At 41.7% G+C, this 18,048-nt stretch overlaps 1 protein-coding gene across 5 annotated transcripts in view; it reads right to left on the bottom strand.

Moving 5' to 3' along the window:
• Positions 1 to 3,388: 3,388 nt before the first annotated feature.
• LOC121298630 (rho GTPase-activating protein 33-like) overlaps positions 3,389 to 18,048 on the bottom strand; it is a 38,394-nt gene continuing 23,734 nt past the window's right edge. For all 5 annotated transcript variants that reach the window (XM_041225765.1, XM_041225760.1, XM_041225761.1 and 2 more), the window contains 13 exons: positions 17,300 to 17,365; positions 16,932 to 17,081; positions 16,467 to 16,569; positions 15,809 to 15,953; positions 15,375 to 15,457; positions 14,388 to 14,495; positions 13,676 to 13,821; positions 8,932 to 9,127; positions 7,795 to 7,934; positions 7,246 to 7,320; positions 5,888 to 6,706; positions 5,347 to 5,693; positions 3,389 to 5,141 (listed from right to left, as the gene is read on the bottom strand). In XM_041225765.1, coding sequence (XP_041081699.1) covers positions 3,390 to 5,141; positions 5,347 to 5,693; positions 5,888 to 6,706; positions 7,246 to 7,320; positions 7,795 to 7,934; positions 8,932 to 9,127; positions 13,676 to 13,821; positions 14,388 to 14,495; positions 15,375 to 15,457; positions 15,809 to 15,953; positions 16,467 to 16,569; positions 16,932 to 17,081; positions 17,300 to 17,365 — 4,130 coding nt within the window. In that variant the 3' untranslated portion in view covers position 3,389. The remainder of the gene's footprint in view (positions 5,142 to 5,346; positions 5,694 to 5,887; positions 6,707 to 7,245; positions 7,321 to 7,794; positions 7,935 to 8,931; positions 9,128 to 13,675; positions 13,822 to 14,387; positions 14,496 to 15,374; positions 15,458 to 15,808; positions 15,954 to 16,466; positions 16,570 to 16,931; positions 17,082 to 17,299; positions 17,366 to 18,048) is intronic.

The raw sequence follows: 18,048 nt of genomic DNA, 5'->3' as shown, positions 1-18,048 counted from the left end.
TGCCAGTCTCATCTATATTCTAGAATGGAGTGTGTCAAACACAACAGATACATTTCATGATTTTGTATACATCTCTTTATTTACTCCCAACACTTCCCCGGATGGTAAAATGAATTGATAGGACTTTGAGGTTTAACAAAACAAGCCTTTGCATTGGATTCATAAGAAATACACTCCACTTGAGAGACTAACTGGGTCTGCCATTAGGGCTGAACTGAACTTCAACTCAGCCCCAAAAACAGATGGAAACAATGCGTTAGATAGCTCGGTCTCCTCGCTTGAGAAACTGGATTACTTTAAGAACGCATAGCGCTACATTTAAAACGTTAAGGTTTATCATTTAATAAATGAATGCAAGTTGAGAAACAATACTTCATAAGTCTAAAAATGCTTTACAAAGAACGTGTACAAAATACTTGCCTGCCCTTTACCACACCCTGTATATCACATTCTAAAAGGCCTCCAGGAGCCCTCCACAACTAGGTATGTGTGGAACTTGAGCTCCTGGCCTTCAGTCCAAGCCAATGCGGTGGGCTTGATTAATTTGTGTGCTTACACCAACATCCTTTCTATTAACAGCGCTATTGGTCAACAGTTTTGCTGCTGTTAAAACCAGTACAATAGACCCCAGTGATGTAAAACTAGACAGATTTGAAAACCATTCAGTCAGTACATGAGGTCAACAGTGGTCTGGTGATATTTTGCATACATTGGGAAAGTATAGATGTGTCCCATCTGTAATTGTGCGTGAAAGTCAACTATAAATACATGTGCTGTCCTCTATGGTTTCCATCTTTTAAACATGTAGCTCTTCTGCAAATACATGGTTTAGAAAATCCATACGCTGCTGTATAATACGAACAGGAGGGGTTGACAACTATGTTATAGCTCTGTCCGTATTGCATTGCAGTAAAAACATTGACTCAATTCCTAACTCTCTGCATGAAGTACCTTAGCTGGTTAACTGGTCTGTTTCTACGGTTATGTTACCAAAAATGCTGGTTGTCTGGTGTCTTGAATGCAGTTATTTTTCCCTGGAAGACATGTAGTGTCTGTTATAGTCCAATAACAAAATTAAAAACATCCATTTCCAAAACCAAAGCTGAACAAAAGCATTTGAATGAGGCTTCAAATGAAGCAAAAGCTTTTTTTTTGTCACCAACAGGAACAGAGTTAAAAAAAAGAACAAATTTTTATTAAAATAGCTCATCCTAATACAGAGAGATGTTCAGATTAAAAGGTACTGACAGAGTGTAAATGTTAAGGTGGCCATTACATGGTGCTGATTAAAACGGACTACATTTCCCATAACTCACTGCACTTAATGGCCATATTAAAACCACGTATAAATCCAATGTTAGGCTAAAACAGACACTATACTAAAAAAAAAAAGGTAAAATCCATTATGGATTCTATTAGGGCTACAGAATATTAAGCAGGTTGGAAAGGATTAACTTCCATTACAGTTTTAAAATGTGCTTTTCCTTGATGCATACATAATTACAATACATAATTTGCTGTGAAAAAACAATACATTTGAAAAAAAGCAAGAGCTGGGGAAATTGGCCTTGAGTCCCGAATATTATATATATATATATATATATATATATTATATATATATATATCTATATATATATATATATATATATATATATATATATATATATATATATATATATATATATATATTTGGGAATCCAACAGAATAGTATAAAGGACAATACAATATACATGAGTCCGGTTAACAATAAACAAGGTTTTATTTTTTAGTTCAAACATCAGGGACGTATCTTATACACGTTACGTTATTTGTCTCATTTTTCGAAGTATAAGGACATACAAGACACAACTTGTAAGGAGATCAAGGTGCCACTGTCTTTCAGCAACAAACCGTCGATATGTTTATGGAACGGTTTACATCTAGTTCCAAAACACTTTACAGCAAACTCCCATCTGCAAAGGTTTTCAAAGGCTTTATTTTCAAAAATCGTTAGTAAATTTGATGTTATTCTTTGACTATTTTCCCATCCACGCCAGTAAAGTCCTTGTTTGGCCACTATACATAAGTACTCTCCAGATGTTCATTTCCTGAGTTAACAGTAATACGACCACCCTCGCCACATGCCATTTGAGTGGCGGGAGGGTTCCTATTACATGCAACAGCAGCGAGTGTCCTAGTAGGGGTGTTACAGGAAAATTAGTTTCACCCGAGCCAAGAACTAATAAGTTCAACAGCAAAAGCAGAAGGGATTTCTAGGGGAAATGGTATGCTCATGGTAGGTGACGAGAAGCTTCACCCAGCACAAAGTGACTATAGAAACAATACCCTGGGATCAAACAGTTTTACTGTCTTATACTTATTAAAAAAAATAATAAAAATGGCCACGAAAAATACATATTGGTATATTAAAATGAGTGTACTGTGTTATTTTGAGTTGAGTTATATTTATTCAATGCAATTTTGAATGGTGTTACCTGTCCTAGGTCTGTATTCTGGTCTGCAGTGTTAAAAGAGTTGATTATATTACACCTTGGTAGTGAACTTACTGAAGGGCTATCTTGTGGGAGGGGGACTATTGCAATATTGGGCCAGATTATAAAATAAAAGCCCCAGCTCTCATGAGTGAATTAGTATATACAACACATCTCCCAAACAGTTAGTGTCAAAGAAATAAATTGTTTAGTTTCTACAAGTCAGTCAGTCAGCAGTAGCTCCGTGTCTGTCCTTCTGAATGGACAGACCAGTTTGGGGCTGGTAAACTGCCCTGTCGGACTACACCTGCTGGTGTCCGAAGAACTGGATGGAAAGACGGATCCAGTGCGGAGACCAGTCCCTCTCTCCTGGGTACATTCCCATACTGAGGGAGTCCTGGTACAGAACTGGAATTAATCTGGTAAGTGTTACAATGCTGAGTGCGGAGGATTCCAGGGTTGTAGCCATGCTGGGGTTGGAGCCCTCTTGGAGGTGCTGTCGTGGTCAGAGAAAGCTGCGCCATGCTGTTAAAAGGAGTTCGAACCGCACATTCCTCCGATGCCACGGAAACTTGATTCGAATAGGTAGGTCTGAAGTTTGGCTCTTGTTGCCTGGTGATGTAAGACGAACTGGATTTAGCATGAGACTGATTCGGGGTGGAAACACAGCTCCTTGGCCGAGGGTGGTTCGCAGCGTCCTGCGCTGCCCTGTAGAACTTAAGAACCTGATCCCCGGAAGGCATGACATCAAATGCTTGGCGGTAGTGCCCACTTGAAGAACAGGACCTCCTTAGTGGCTCCTCCCGCCGAGTGTGGGTGCCTCTTGGAGCAAAAGGATTGCCATTCCACTGGGGTCTCACTGGACCTGCGGCATAGACATTGAAGCTAGCTCTATACTGCTGCTGCTACTGCTGCTGCTACTGCTGCTGCTGCTGCTGTTGTTGGGGAAGAGAAGGCATCTCGCACAGCGTCGCAAGACACCTTGAAGCTCCATCGTTTCCAGATTCAGCCGCAGGTGGTTCAGTCGAGTGGTTCACGTGATCTTTTTCCTCTGGACCTAGATTTTGCAACTCTCCAGGACCTTCAATGCTGGCGTTTCCAGGATCAGACTTGCTCCTGAAGTGGACTGCTTCTGAACCTCGTGGTTTCTCCTCCAGAGATGGAGGGAAGTTATCGTACTGAGACGCCACTGAACTGCCAGCCCTCTGCCAGGGGTCAGATGAAGATTCCTGACTTGAGACATTCTCTTCGAAGACTGAAGGAGGCTCTGTACCAGATTTATCACTGGAGCTCCCAGTTGGGGGTGGCTCTGAATGTTGGTCTCCATCTAAGTTGGTTGATGTCCAGGCTTTGCCTGGGTTGAAAGGAAAATTGACATATATTGGCTCTGGTTGCTCTTGAGGTTTGGGAGACTTTGGGGCAGACACAGAAGCCTGAGGTCGGTGGTCCTGAACGACCCTGGTCTCACCTTCATGGGCAGCCCCTTCTTCAAGGTACCTGTAACAGACTTTCCCATTTTCAAAGTAGGGGTGTAGCTGTGAGGCTGAGAGATCTGCAGAAGGGGACCGCTGGGCCCTGTAGACGTTTCTATGGTGGGTAGAGGTCCCCTGATTAGGAGCCACCTCAGTCCGAGAGACAGGAACCATTCTAAAGGGTGCAGAGGGCTGGTGTGCAGGGCTTTCCTGGGGCACTGCGGAATAGGGAATACCTGCTACTTGTGTATAACCAGCAGCATTGCCCTGCACTGCTAAGGATCGCTCCACAGTAAGGTTCATGTTCTGTGAGATTCCAGTCCAAAGATGAGGTCTAACTGAAATGTCATGGCTCCTTAAATGCCTGTCCGCAAAGGCATGTTCAAACCCAGGCCTGGGAAGGCGGTAAGGAACTCCTTCAAACTGCACCTGGTTTCCAACATTCTGATAATTGTATTGAGGGATCTGTACAAAGGAGGGCTCTGGCGCAATCTCATAGTAAAAGTTTTCGTGCTTGACTTGGTCCTCTGATCTCCCAGTGAATATCTGAGGGTTACTGCTAGATCTGTTGTGGTAGACCTGAACAGAGGAAGTAGCAAATCCCCTGGATTGATCCAAATGACACCGGGTTTTCGGATCCATGTAGGAAACTCCTTCCGAATCATTCCTGGAAAACGGAGGCGTGGACTGAGACGCAAGAAGCATTCTGGGCCTTGCCTGGTCTTGAGATCGCCTGGAATAGCTCTCATTACGATGCAGCGGCACCCCAGCGTTCAGTTCTGGAGGCTTCGGGGGCACTTTTGGCCTGGCTGGCTGGAAGGCTCTTGGATGAGAGGAGCTGTGAATGATAGGAGAGCTCTTGCATTTCGAGTGATGGAATTGTGGGTGGTGGTGGTGGTTCGTGTGCTTGGCGGGAGGGGCAGGGTGCTTATGTTGAAGATGGGGGGCAGAAAACTGTCTAGAATAGGCTGGTGCCTTCTTGCCGGGAAGCTGATTTTCAGCGTTCAACTCTGGTACAGAAGAAGCAGCAGCAGCTTGATTAGAAAGGCTCGGGGGGTTGTCTTGTGGCTGGCAAGCCGTAACTGAATGGAGCTTGGGCTGAGGAGGTTTGTAGGGTGAATCAGTTTCGGCTGAGGAACTATGTGTGGATGCTCCAGACTCGGAAAGAGAGGTCTGGGATGAAAAGGTACCAGATTCCTAGATGGAAAAACAAAACAATTTTTTTTTTGAAAAAAAATGGTAAAACACACTCCTCTAACAGAACATTTATAGAACCGATGCTTTTTTAAAATTACGAAAAACAGGTATGCCACTAGCTTACAAAGATAATAAAATACAATAGACAAAGTTATATTTTAAAAAAGCAAGGTACGGAGTTAAAAACCCTGAAGATTTTCCTTACCTGCAGCTGGCTCCTGATATGATTCTGTCCGTCGGAGTCTCCTTTCTCACTCTGTAGCTGGGGCCCTCGCTCAGGCTTCCACACAGACAAAGACCGCACGGTGGAGTACAAAGGGTTGGCCCCCGAAGACAGGCATTCGTTGGAGTCCACCGACGGAGACCTCATGAATCGCGCCTCTACGGAAGCCCCTCCCCCATCTCCTCCTTGTGGGCGGGGCTCTCGCTGGCTCTGCTTCAGAGCCTTGTTGGCGCTCTCTGCCAGGGCCAGGGCCATCAGCCGGGCAGGGTTTTTTGGAGGAGGTGGCGGAGGCACCTGGGAAGACAGTGGGGCGGCTGCCATCAAAAAGCCTGGGAGAAAGAAAATAAAAACAGGCGATCAAATGAATTTTTCGTTGAGGTGTAAATACAGAAAAAAAACTTCGGCACACGAAGCAACTAACCAACAAGTGAAGATAAAGTGCAATGTTCTTGTTTAGATAGCTTCATTATACAAAATAATATACAAGTATTCTAAAATGATAACAAGTAAGCTCTTACAGTACCTGCTTGAAGCTGTGAATGGTCCATCACACTAGAGTGTTCCGATAACTGGAAACTGGGGACCGAGTGGCCCTTGACCTTTGACTCTGTGAAGGACAGCTTACTCCTGATTTCCTGTTGGCAGTTCTCGGTGAGCTGAATATCACATGACCTCAACAGCATAGAGATCATCTGAGGGGGTTGGTCAGCAGCTGTAGCCAAGTTCTGAGCTCCACTTGCCCTTTGGAACTCTCCAGCCCTTCCACCAATCATCTCTAGGACTTTAGCAGGCACTGTGATGGAGATTGGCTCGGAGATATCCATCGGTGGGGACTTGTTGCCTTTAGGGGAAAGGGCGTGAACCATCTTTCTGGTAAAAGAGGTTGATTTGCTTAGCTTCTCAGGAGCAGGGCTGGAGATCTCTGAAGTCTGGGTCAAGGGGTTCGTTACGGCTGAAGTCTTGAGCTGCTGGCAGCAGGACTGAACTCGCCGAGGAGGCTGATTAACAAAGCTTTTCTTCACAGCAACTTCTGACTGGTTCATCAAGGAGTCAGGGTCTTCAGTGACAAGACGCTGTGGGCCGCAACGGAAGGTCAGGGGTTCCAATTCCAGGCCAGCCTCCTCTAAATAAGTAGGGCTGAAGTCCATCTCGTCCTCTGCTAGCCACAGCGAGGCCTCGTGGGAAAAGTCAGGCAGCATGTAAACGCCCTCGGGGTCCTCGGCCTGAACACTGTCGTAGGAGCGGCAGTGCTTCAGGGTGGACAGAAGTTCTGTTTCCATAGTAACGGAGAGGGCATCACTGCTGGACCGAGGTCGACGTAGACGCTGATGCTTGGAGAGGCCTACAGACAATGAGCAGAAAATATGAGAGGGTACGAAGAAAGAAACAGATTTCCGGTTTAGTTTGTCCATTCATCTCTGTGTACAAAGGCTGTCAGTCATTAGGTAAAGCCGCCAGTCACTGAGAAATTCCCGTAATTAAAACAGCTACACCTCCCTTTATTATACCTATGGTAGTACTAGATTTAATTTTATACAATGTAAATAAGTGTTGGGTGTAACACACTTAATTTTTTTTTTTAATCCCTTTAAAATGATTTGCTAGCTACAGCTCTCCACACCCTCTTCAGCCACTGTGTGTATAATTGTGCTATATGAAAAAGTTTCCTATCTACAGATGTATTTTATAATGCATAAATGTTTTGGCAGGGCAACCTCTTAGAATACACACAAACAGTTTTAAAAGTTTAAAAATTAAAATAAAAAAAATCATGATCAAAACGGGATATACAGCCCCAAAGAGGCAAGGCCAATCTAGAAATCTAACAAAAAAAAAACAACTAAAAGAAAGAAAGTCGACCAAATCTGGTCTTTTCCTTACCAGCCCCACTGTGTTGAGAACAAAGAGACTCTTCACTCTTTGCAGACCGGAGTGTCACGGTTTCTATCCGCGTTCCTGCAACAAAAACAGAGATTTGAAATTCATACAAACCTGCCCTGAGTAACTTTGTCTTTTGTTATTGTAAAAAATTAAAAAAAAAAAAAAAACTCTTGTACGTAATATGTACAATAAAAAAGTTTTCCTGTTCCATAAAACTGAACGACAAAAGCATACTGCAATAATGTATTCCTGTTCAGATTAGTCGACCTGTCACTGGTATTGTTCAAACCTGAAGATTATGTTAAAACACGGCTTGACAAAGGTCAGCATGCAGCTACCGACACCAACAATAAGGCACAAAGCCCTTATCCACAAGCAGGAGAACATGAAGCACATACAACAGCTTCTGTAAATCAAGGGCAGTATATTCGGTATAAAAACCCCAATTTTTTTTTATTAAAAATTAGAAAATCTGGTACCTTTTTGTTTACAAATGAACCCCTAGGTTTGTGAGAATGTCTCGCTAAATCAGTTCCCTGATGCTCTTACCCCTTTCAGCCTGTGAAGCCTGGAACAGTGATCCAACTCGCGCAGACTTCCTCCGCTGGGATCCTGGCGGTTTACCGATGGCAAAGAAGGCTCTCCAGCTCCCGCCTGCCGATTTTCTCACCTTCATACCACTCTTCCTCCTTCAAAACGAACGACAGGATCGCATTACAACGACTGAGCCTGCGTGGGCATCACACTGTCAACAGCATTTCATCCTAAACGGCTCGGGTAAGAATAAAAAGGTGTACTCATAGTTCTAAAAATGTTATGCTACTGAAGCGATAGAAACAACTTTTTCATATGTAATTGAGGTTGATCCTTATTCCCCTCCCCCAAATAACAATATTGAGCCCACCTATCCTGCCAGACCACCACAGGAAGTACGTTCCCCGTTAACTTCCTGTCTCTTAGTTAACGCTGTGGCATAAGTTTTAGTTGTGTCAAAATTAAAAAAAAAAAAAAAAAAAAAAAACCGACTTGCGTTTGTGTCACCAACTTTCTATATGTTATTCCAGGGTAATTGAGGTTGATCCTATTTGGTCCCCCAAATCAATATTGTGCCCCCTATAATCCTGCCAGCCACCAAGAGGCAGTAACGTTCGCCGTTCTCTTCCTGTCTCCTCGTAGACGTGGGTTCGGCTTATTAAGTTTTACATGTGTCAAATGACACAAGTCTTTTTTGTGAAAAAATGTGTAAAGTTCTAGCCTGGTGAGCAATCTGTTAATTATGTTCAAGTGTTTTTTTTTTTTTATACTTCATCTGCAAGTGTTTGTCGCAGGGTGATAAAAGTTGGCTTTGCCTTCAAAAGAAACCAGCACCTCGTGTGATCAATGCAGACAATGTCTGCCCGGCTCCTCGTTGCTATAGCAACCTTCAAGCTAACAATGTACATTTACTCCATTAACGTAGAGTAAACTTCCTGGTTCAATACCAGCTCACCCAGTGACTCCATGTGTGTGACCCTGAGCAAGACACTTCACCTCCTTGTGCTCCATCCTTCAGATGAAATGCAAAACCGAAGTCCTATTGCAAGTGACTCTGCAACAGCAGTTGTGATGCACCCCCTAGTCTCTGTAAGTCGCTAAATGATTACATTATTATTACTAATAATAATAAATAATAATAAATGTAAAAACCTTTCTGCAGGTATGTCAATAACGCTGTGGTATTTCCCTTGGAAAGTCATGGGATCTGCCTGCAGCGCGAGAAGGCCGGCCTGTGCAGAGCAGAGCAGGTGGGCCTGGGTCCTGGCTTGAGCCTCTTCCAGAGACAGCAGTCGAGTGGACAGAGAGGAGACCACAAAGGATTTGGGCCTAGTCAACGAACACAGTCCTGCAACAAAAAGACGACGTTTGGAATCTGTGCTGTTGCTAAGTCCCCCCCCCCCCGCCCCGCCCATCCCCCGTGTTGCTAACCAAGCAGGCCTCCCAGTAGGCATTGTGTGCAGACCACATATTGTACTCCTTTGAAAAAACTGTACAGCTTCATTTTGTTTAACCCTTTCATGCACGCCGACCCTATACACTGTTTTCTAGTCTTTATATGGAAGACACAAATGCATGATGACCTCACAGGAGGATGCTATTGTTTTTCTTCCCAATATATAAAAAAAAAAAAAAAAAAATCTAAGGAATTTTAAATGAAAAACATATTCACTATGTATCCAAAACGACTTTCTTCAGCTATGTTTAATATTTCATGCATGAAGGGGTTAATATAAAGTAAATCGATACAATTAGCAAAACACAGAAACACAGCGCCGCAGATTTAGGACTGGGTTCAGACACAAGCACTAAAGTTAATTTGCAGAAGCAAACTCCAATCAAGCAGCACCAATCATGCCAGGGGGAAATTAATTGTCGGTTCTAGGTTCTCTTGATTTGTTGCTTGAAAACCAGACCGTAGATTTTTTACAAAGCTGAAAATCGACCCGATAAGTCAGAACCACTACAGAATGCTTTTGAAAAGAGGGTTTAAAACACAGAAAATACAAAAGTGGTATTTGAAGCCATTTAATTTAAACTGGTAATAAAGCAGCATAGCACATTGCAGTATGACCAAAGAGGTCCTAAAATCATAAGGCGCTTGAGACAGCTTCAAGTTCATAATCTCTTATTTTAAATCTCTTATTTTAGAGTCACAGAATCCTGCTGCGTTTACAAGACACAAATTACAGGGACGGAAATACGGCTCCTGCTGCACAGCAGTTTCACACATTCCAGGTTTTGTCATGTGCTTGATTAGCCCCAGTGTGTAGGTAACAAGCTCAGGTGCACCTTATCAAACTTGAAGAAAAACCAGGAATGGATCAAACTGCTATGCAATAGGAGTCTTATTTCCACCCCTGACTTTACCTTTGTTGCATCCCGTGTTGTGCACATCACAGCAATTTTTGACGACACAGCTGATTTATGACGCATGATGTGCGATGAACAGAAATCAAGAAATGCGTTTAAAACATACGAACGCTGCAGGACGGACAGCACAGAGACACAGCAAAGGTAATGCAATGTGTTTCTTGTAAACTTCGCAGGATGTTCTGTGACACTTAGTTGCCTAAACTAAACCGGACTAGTCACACTACCACCAACATTCCACCATTCATAACCTTCCAGATAATACATCAGTAAAATCTGCAAACACTGGTACCTGTTAATACCGGGCTTGACTGTAACCAGTGCCACCACCCCTCACCTACTACAAGCCCATTAAAACAAACACTTGATCAACAATATACAAGACTTAGTCTTAAGATAGGTAGCTTCTCAACGCCTTACATAATGTCCTTGCACAAATCTTCATTCACTAACACTGCAAGCGCAACGGTACTGCAAAGCTCTGGTTTTGTCAGGCAATATTCAGTAAACACTGCATCAAAGTTTATTTTCAGGCCTACTACTCAGCATTTAGAAGCATGACGACAACTGTTACACAGAAAGAGTGTTGCTTTAGACAACGAGAAACATTAGGAGACAGCTGGACCAGAACATTACCTGCTTGATGCCACTGATCAACTTCCATCTCTGGGGGGTAAAAACAAACAAACAAACAAAAAGAACCAACAGGAGAGTCCATCTTGCTGACTCTCGGCAGAGTTACTAAGAAATCTTTTAAAAGATCGATCGTAGCTTCTTCCTTTAACTGGTCAAGAGGATAAGAAATGAATTGTAACGACCGTGTGCATTTTGAAGTAAAGTCTGCTGACAATATTTTTACTGGAAGTACAAGCCATTCAAGCACAATAGAAAATGATATAAACGTGAAAGGTCTGTGGCCCACAGCAGTACTGAGCTTTCTGGCTTTATCCCACCAAGTCATATTTCTGTATGCCAGCAACAAAAAAAATAGAAACCAGTTAACCTAAATATTAAAGTCGTTTTCATATTCTACTTCAAAAATCACACTGCTGCAGCAATCTCTCACCTCTTTGCATGCTTAATGAAACCTTCCTCGTGAATAGTTAGACATATTTTTAAACTGAAATTTAGGTGTCCTTTGATGCCAGTTTAGAGGGTGTTTTTAGACAGTATTCCTTTATTTCTATTCTTAAATATAGGTCAAATGTATTTTTGGTGAATAGTTCCAAGCTTTACTTTGTTTCCTACACACAATTCAACTAGAACACACAGATCTATGAATTTTACTTTCTGAATATTTTTGGTGCACTTAAAGGATGGGAAAAAAAAGACTCCCATTGCATAGCAGTTTGAGCCATTCCTGGTGTTTAACAAGACACATCTGTACACTGCGGCTGATCAAGCTCATAGTAAAACCTTGAATGGGTGAAACTGTTGTGCAACAGGAGGTCCCTCAGATACCCCCCCCAGTCCCCCCCCCCCCCCCCCCCCCCCCCCCCCCCCCCCATAACACATAACAGTGCCCCCTGTTGGCCAGACAGTTTCTAAGTGACTATACCTGCCTGGTTATTAATATTAAGATAAGAAGTTAATTATTCTATACCACTGAGTTATTTTTCCCCCATATTGTGCTCAGGAGGACGTGCTATTCTCCTTATCATCTAAATGTAACCATAGTTACCCTAATAGCTTGTTGGTACAGCTTAGTCTAGTCTTATATTAACAGCTACAGGACTAGACAAAAGGGAGCACAAGCACTGATTCTTGCCAATTTTTTGTGTTGTATGGAACTAGCCGATTACCAGTACACTGAATATACTATACAGCCTGCCTTGGCTACTACAGAGCCTGGATCTTTCTGTATCCCAAGGACAGATAGATCCTCCATCCCCTCCACCCCACCACCACTTCCCTTTCCCAAATGTGCTAAAACATGCCCTATAATATATATCACTTCAATTATACTTTGTAACTTCTAAAATAATCTACACATCATCTAAAACAAAGGTTTATTTAAACCCATCTCCCCCATACAAAAGTAGAACAGGCTCTTATACAAATAAAAATATTCATTCATTCATTATTTATTATCATTATTAAAAGAATTAAAAAAAAAAAGTGCACACTGAGCAAGCATTTACACGTGGCAACAGCTGGCAATTTAAATGGAAGCCTGTAGGGGGCAGTACTTTGCAATCCATTCACCCGGCCCGTGTGTTCCAGTTAACTTTCGTTCAGTTTTCCTCTGTTTCACTGATGCTGTGTTCCCGTTTAAACCACCTGCTATCCAGCCCTCCATCTTGAGGCTGCTGGCTCTTATTCATAGCCTCAGCCAGGCTCAGCAGTTTGTGTTTTTCAGATGGGCGAGAGATCTTTCTCAAACCTGGCTCCACAGCTAAAGAAATAAAGATCTATCTGAATTTCTACATCCACAGTTAAATCAAACATTATGGTTAACCAACTAAAAACACACGCACACGCACACGCACTAATGAATGGCAGGGAGGGTTCGATTTTTGAGGCATTGTGATTACTCATGAGCTCCAAAAAACAACACATGCCAAATTCAGCAAATTTCTAAAAAACAAAAACAAACCTTGTGTCACTTTTTTTAATTTTTTTTTTTTTTTTTTTAAACGAAACAGTTTGCAACTGTTACAGTAACTGTAGTAACAGTTTTTTCTCCAATTACTGGTAGGTATCAAACACTGCTGTGTTTTAGGACAACTCTGCCGTGAAATACTTGGACACAGCTTACTCAGATGACTTCAGTTGATAGACACAAAAAATAATCAAACCCTCACTTCTACAGCAAGTTTGAGTGAATACTGCTGTCTGAACCCAATCCCTAAACCCTTGGCTTGCAGTTTTTTTTTTTGTTTTGTTTCATGATCAATTCAACGAAGCTGGTAACAGCAAGTCACTGTCCTGCAGACAACTGACTTTCCCTTTTATATACACTGTATCTGCCAAACAATTTCAGTTTGCTTTAGGTTCGTTTTTAAAGGCCTCTTCTTTGACAAAGCTACGTTCCATGGTTTGTTTAACATACCACTTCCAGGTATTTGTCTGTCAACTCAAAAAATAAACTGACATTTAAAATCACTTGCAAAGAGGATTACTGCAAAACAATACCATTTTTTAAGCAAATATTGGTCTTTTGAAATAAGTAGAAAGATGACAAAGTGCTAGGTAGAATACAGATTTTCAAAAGTTATTTAAAACACAGTGTGCAGCTAAATCATTTGATTATGACTTAACCCTTATTTTAGTAGCGTATGTTATCACACTGGAACCTCACAGGACTGCTACTGTAGGTCTCAGTCTGTTGATAAATACATGTAAAAATAATTAATAAAATTGCACCCCATTCTCATGTATACTCAATAAAAGGCGTTCCTTTTTTAATTTCACATTTTTCAGCTCAACAAAAAAATAATTCAGGACTCAAAGGGTTAGCAGAGAGTTGATCCCAATACAGATCTTGAGCTTGTCAAAAGGAGGATGTTTTCTGTACACTTACCTGCACAGGATTTTCCCACCGATGTAAAGGAATCGCTGAAGAGAATATCCACGTGATTCAGAAGAAACTCAACCACCACAGACTGAATGCGCACCTCTTTGAATGCATCTGTCCCACTCAGCCCCACGCACTCAATCTCCTTGCAACTAAAAAAATTCAAAAAAAGTACAATTATTAGGAGGGGAAAAAACTGAATAAAACTCCATCTTACCCTCAAAAAATGGAAAACGCACAAGGTTATGACAGACAAATGATGCAGATGTTATTAGTCAGAATGCAATGAGTGCCAAACCACTGTTTTTGCTGTTTAAAAAAAATTATAAATTTGCATGCGGTTTACTTTTCAACACAGGTATAAATGCTACAATGTCACAGCCCTAAGGCATCGACTCTAGGAGATGGTAGTACACCTGCCCAAAGACAAAAACTAGACAAAGGCAGCCGAGGTGGTAGAGAAAGGGGAGGTGGCGACAGGAATAAAACAAGGATGACAGAAGTGGAAGGCTAAGGATAAATAGCATTTGATCTGCTTATATTTAATAATTCTTTCTTATACTAGTACAGGGTGAATATTCTGAATGTCTCAACAGAACAAGACATGCATTTAGTTTTAGTAACTTCCATACAAGGCCAATGTAAAACTAGACCGGAGTGTTTTTGTGAACGAGACAACCCAATAAAGCTCTCACGCACAGTGCCGCGGGTTGCTTACCGCAGCAGGTTCGGTGCCCAGACGATGGCAAGGTTCTTAATGTGCATGTTGGTTTCTTTGCTACGTGTTGCCAGTTGGGACAAGTGCCTCATCAGGAACTCAAGAGTCCTGTGGGAAATTAAAAAAAAAGAGAGTCACATCAATTCAGTTCTTTGGCATCCCCCTTATAAAAGGTTAACCCGGTAAAATTGCACAGTATTTCTACAGCTTTCCCCATAATTATACAATGTATTTAGCATAGTTTACCATGTTTTTTTAATATGCTGTACTGTACCTCTCTGGGTTGTACAATGCGTGCCTAAGCATGGTAATGCATTGACTCTGCTTTGCTTTTACTATGGGCAACTTTTAGAATGGTCCTTATACAAGCACGGTTGTGGTCCACCCACACCCACACACAAAAGTCACTGAGCTTCCCGGTCATTAGTCCTGCACTTCAGATTTGTACAGTGAATAAAGGTGACCGCTGGAAGCTCTTTGTTAGACTCTTTGTGGTGACCTGAAGTGAACCGAGCCAAGTGCGGTGCGACCCCTGTACTACACTCCCTCGCCATCGCCTCTTCCGACACCAACACCTGACTGCATGATCTTTCCGTTTGGGTTGCCGACAGCGACAAGTCTATTACATCACCAATGTAAATTGCTGGGTGGGTCTGTTCCAGCGCTACACCCCGCTCCCTTTATGGAAATTCCCTGAAACGCTTTCATTTGTTAACTTTACTTTTGCCACGTTTCTGCCCAGTTTTGCTTGCAGTCTAAATACTTTAGGGTTTCCTGAGTGGCTGAAAAACAAGGGTCAGTCACTCCTCCCAAGCTGTGCTACATATGCAAACTGTGCAAGCTTAAAAATATATATATATATATATATATATATATATATATATATATACACACCACATACATACATACATACATACATATATATATATATATATATATATATATATATATATATATATATACATACATATATACACACACACATACCGATAGTGTGGTGGTGGTAGCTGCTGAATAACATCATGGACTTTAACCAATCTCTCCTCTTCACTCATAACAGTCATGCAGTCCTAGAAAACAAAGACAAAGCACGAAGCACTTCAAATCACATTATAACAAAGGAGGCTGTTACTATGCAGCACAGGAATGAAATAACTCCCTAACATTCCCCATACCTTTTCTGTTTTCCCAAAATGTAATCTGGTGCATGCACCTACCGTGAAGCAAGCAATTTATTTATATCGAAACAAATACAGCCCTATTCACCGTTCCAAATCTGTAAAACCACCAATCATTTTCTTGTTCTAAAATAGAACCATGGAGTTCCAATCTAGAACACATTCCATGAAGTCACCCATTAGCTATATAATCCTTCATTCTATATTTTATGAATCTCTTCCTCTGTTAAGATTGGCACTCACTGCGAATTTGTCGTACAGCTGGTAGGTGAGCAAGGGGTTAGGGAGCTCCCGGAAGTAGAGCTTGCACAGGGATCCCACACAGTGGATATCCTGCATGTAGAGTTCACCAGTCAGATCAGGGATGATTTCACTGTCAAACTCGTGGCTGAAGAGAGCAGAGAAGATTTAGGTCGGACAGTTTAAAATGGGGGAGAACAACGTATGCAAATGTGTCGCTTTCTTTGTAAGTTTCAGCAAAGCGGACACATGCAAAGCTGTAAAACGGCACACACACATCGGCATATAGACAGGTTCTATATACCCAGAAATAACATTTTACTTAAGTTTTGTGACATACGTACGCATGCACACCTTCACTATATCCTGCTGTGGTGGATTTTGCAAGGTGTCCATTCTTTTAAAACAGTAGATGTTCTGTAATTTTCTAAAGAATAATCAACAGTACCTATAGATCTATATTCCTATAGACTTTTTTTTTTTTTTTTTTTTTTTAAGAAAAATATATGCATGCTTATGTATACTTGCAGAATAAATCGAACCTTCCTATAGATTTCTATGGACTATTCTACAAATAAACCAAAAAATAATCTCCAAGTTTCTCCTCAAACTAATTCCACCAAATGCCAAATACACACCAATGAAAATGCAATGATCTCACCGTAACTTCTGAATATTTGAGGAGACTCCAGAGTGTCTATAAATCCCGTCCACGACCCCGTGTTTCTCAATAAACTCTGAACAGCAACTCAGAACCTGTGGGACTAAAAGCGAGAACCACGAGTAAGGTAACGAAAGGGGGCAGTCTTTGCAAAAAACAAGAAAACCCGCAAGGTTTGGAATGGATTACATTGCAAGAAAAAAAAAAATCCTGGGATTGCATCAGCTACTTAATGAAGAACTAATACCTCACCCAGCAGTTCTGCTTAGGATGTTAGAACTTGTGGATCAAGTATGAGCTAAAATTTGTCTTTATGAAAGTATGAAACCAAATTGGGCTAAGAAGTTTCACCCCAATTGGAAGAGAAGTTCTAAAAACACAATAAAAATGATATACCCATGTGTGTGTGTGTTAGGGGTTAAAAAATAGAGAGAGAGAAAAAGAGAGAAAGAAAGGAGAAATTACCTTCGTAGCCAGAGTTTAACAAGTGCTCTCCCAGGTCACAGCCAAACACCCTCTCCTTCAGAATCCCTCTCTGCTTCAGCTTTTGTTTACTAGGCCGTGACTTCATGAATGTTCTAAGGAACCCCAACAGCTTCCCATGCTTCTTAGAAACTGAAGAGAGAGGAGAGGACAACTTCTTAGGGGACGCCATGAGGTGCAATGTTGGGAGTCTGCGATCGCTTCCCAATGTCACCCTGCACAACCCCACAGGGCTACCCACCCCACCCCAAGGTGGGTGGGGGGGAAGGTTCCACCTTCACCTTAACATCCTTCGCAACCCCTTCCACCTTCCCCCCCTGGATTTCTGGGAGTGTGAATTGTAGGAGTACCTGAAGAAGGGGAGTTCGGTCCAGGGACACTAACAATTCCTGCCTTTGAGCCGCAGTTGTCAGAATCTGGAAACAGGAACAGAAAAGAAACAGAGACGTATTCATTCAGATGCTCCCAATAGAGGGTTCTGCAGAGGTTCTCGTGAATTTGCTGCTCGGCATAACCCACCTGTCCAGTAACAGGAACCGGACAGCAGAACAAGCTGTTGTTACAGTGTAGCATAAAACAGAACAGGAATTCTGAGATAATAACTATAGCAAAATGAACTGTATATACAAATTTTAGACTTAAGATACATTTTAAATCTGTATTAGAGGCTTTTAGGCTGTCATGGCCATGATCCCATGGCACTGAACTTAACATAATGTGATTTTCCAATGTGATAACCTCAGGAACTTATGCAAATAAATATCAATATTACGTTTAATCACAATTGGTTTAGCTGTTAAGATCAATAGGAAAAGTGTGCCGTATGTATGAATCATGCATGATTTTATATGTATGTACGTATACACCTGTGGCCAACAGTTTTGCAAAACCGAGGACTTTATGATTGAGACATAATTAAAACAACAACAAAAACTATATGAAAATAATTTAGATCTTTTATTTAACATCATGTAATCAAAGAAACTACAGAATGACACCGCAAAACTCGACTGGAAGCCATAACAGTAGTACGATATTTCATGTTGGATTTTGAAATGTTTCAATTTTTCGTTAAGTCCACGGACAACTACAAAGAGGT

The sequence above is a fragment of the Polyodon spathula genome, chromosome 24 (genome assembly GCF_017654505.1).
Source record: "Polyodon spathula isolate WHYD16114869_AA chromosome 24, ASM1765450v1, whole genome shotgun sequence".
NCBI classification, from domain to species: Eukaryota; Metazoa; Chordata; class Actinopteri; order Acipenseriformes; family Polyodontidae; genus Polyodon; species Polyodon spathula.
The sequence above is the reverse complement of the archived record's forward strand: the minus strand, read 5'-3'. Positions and strand labels throughout refer to the sequence as shown.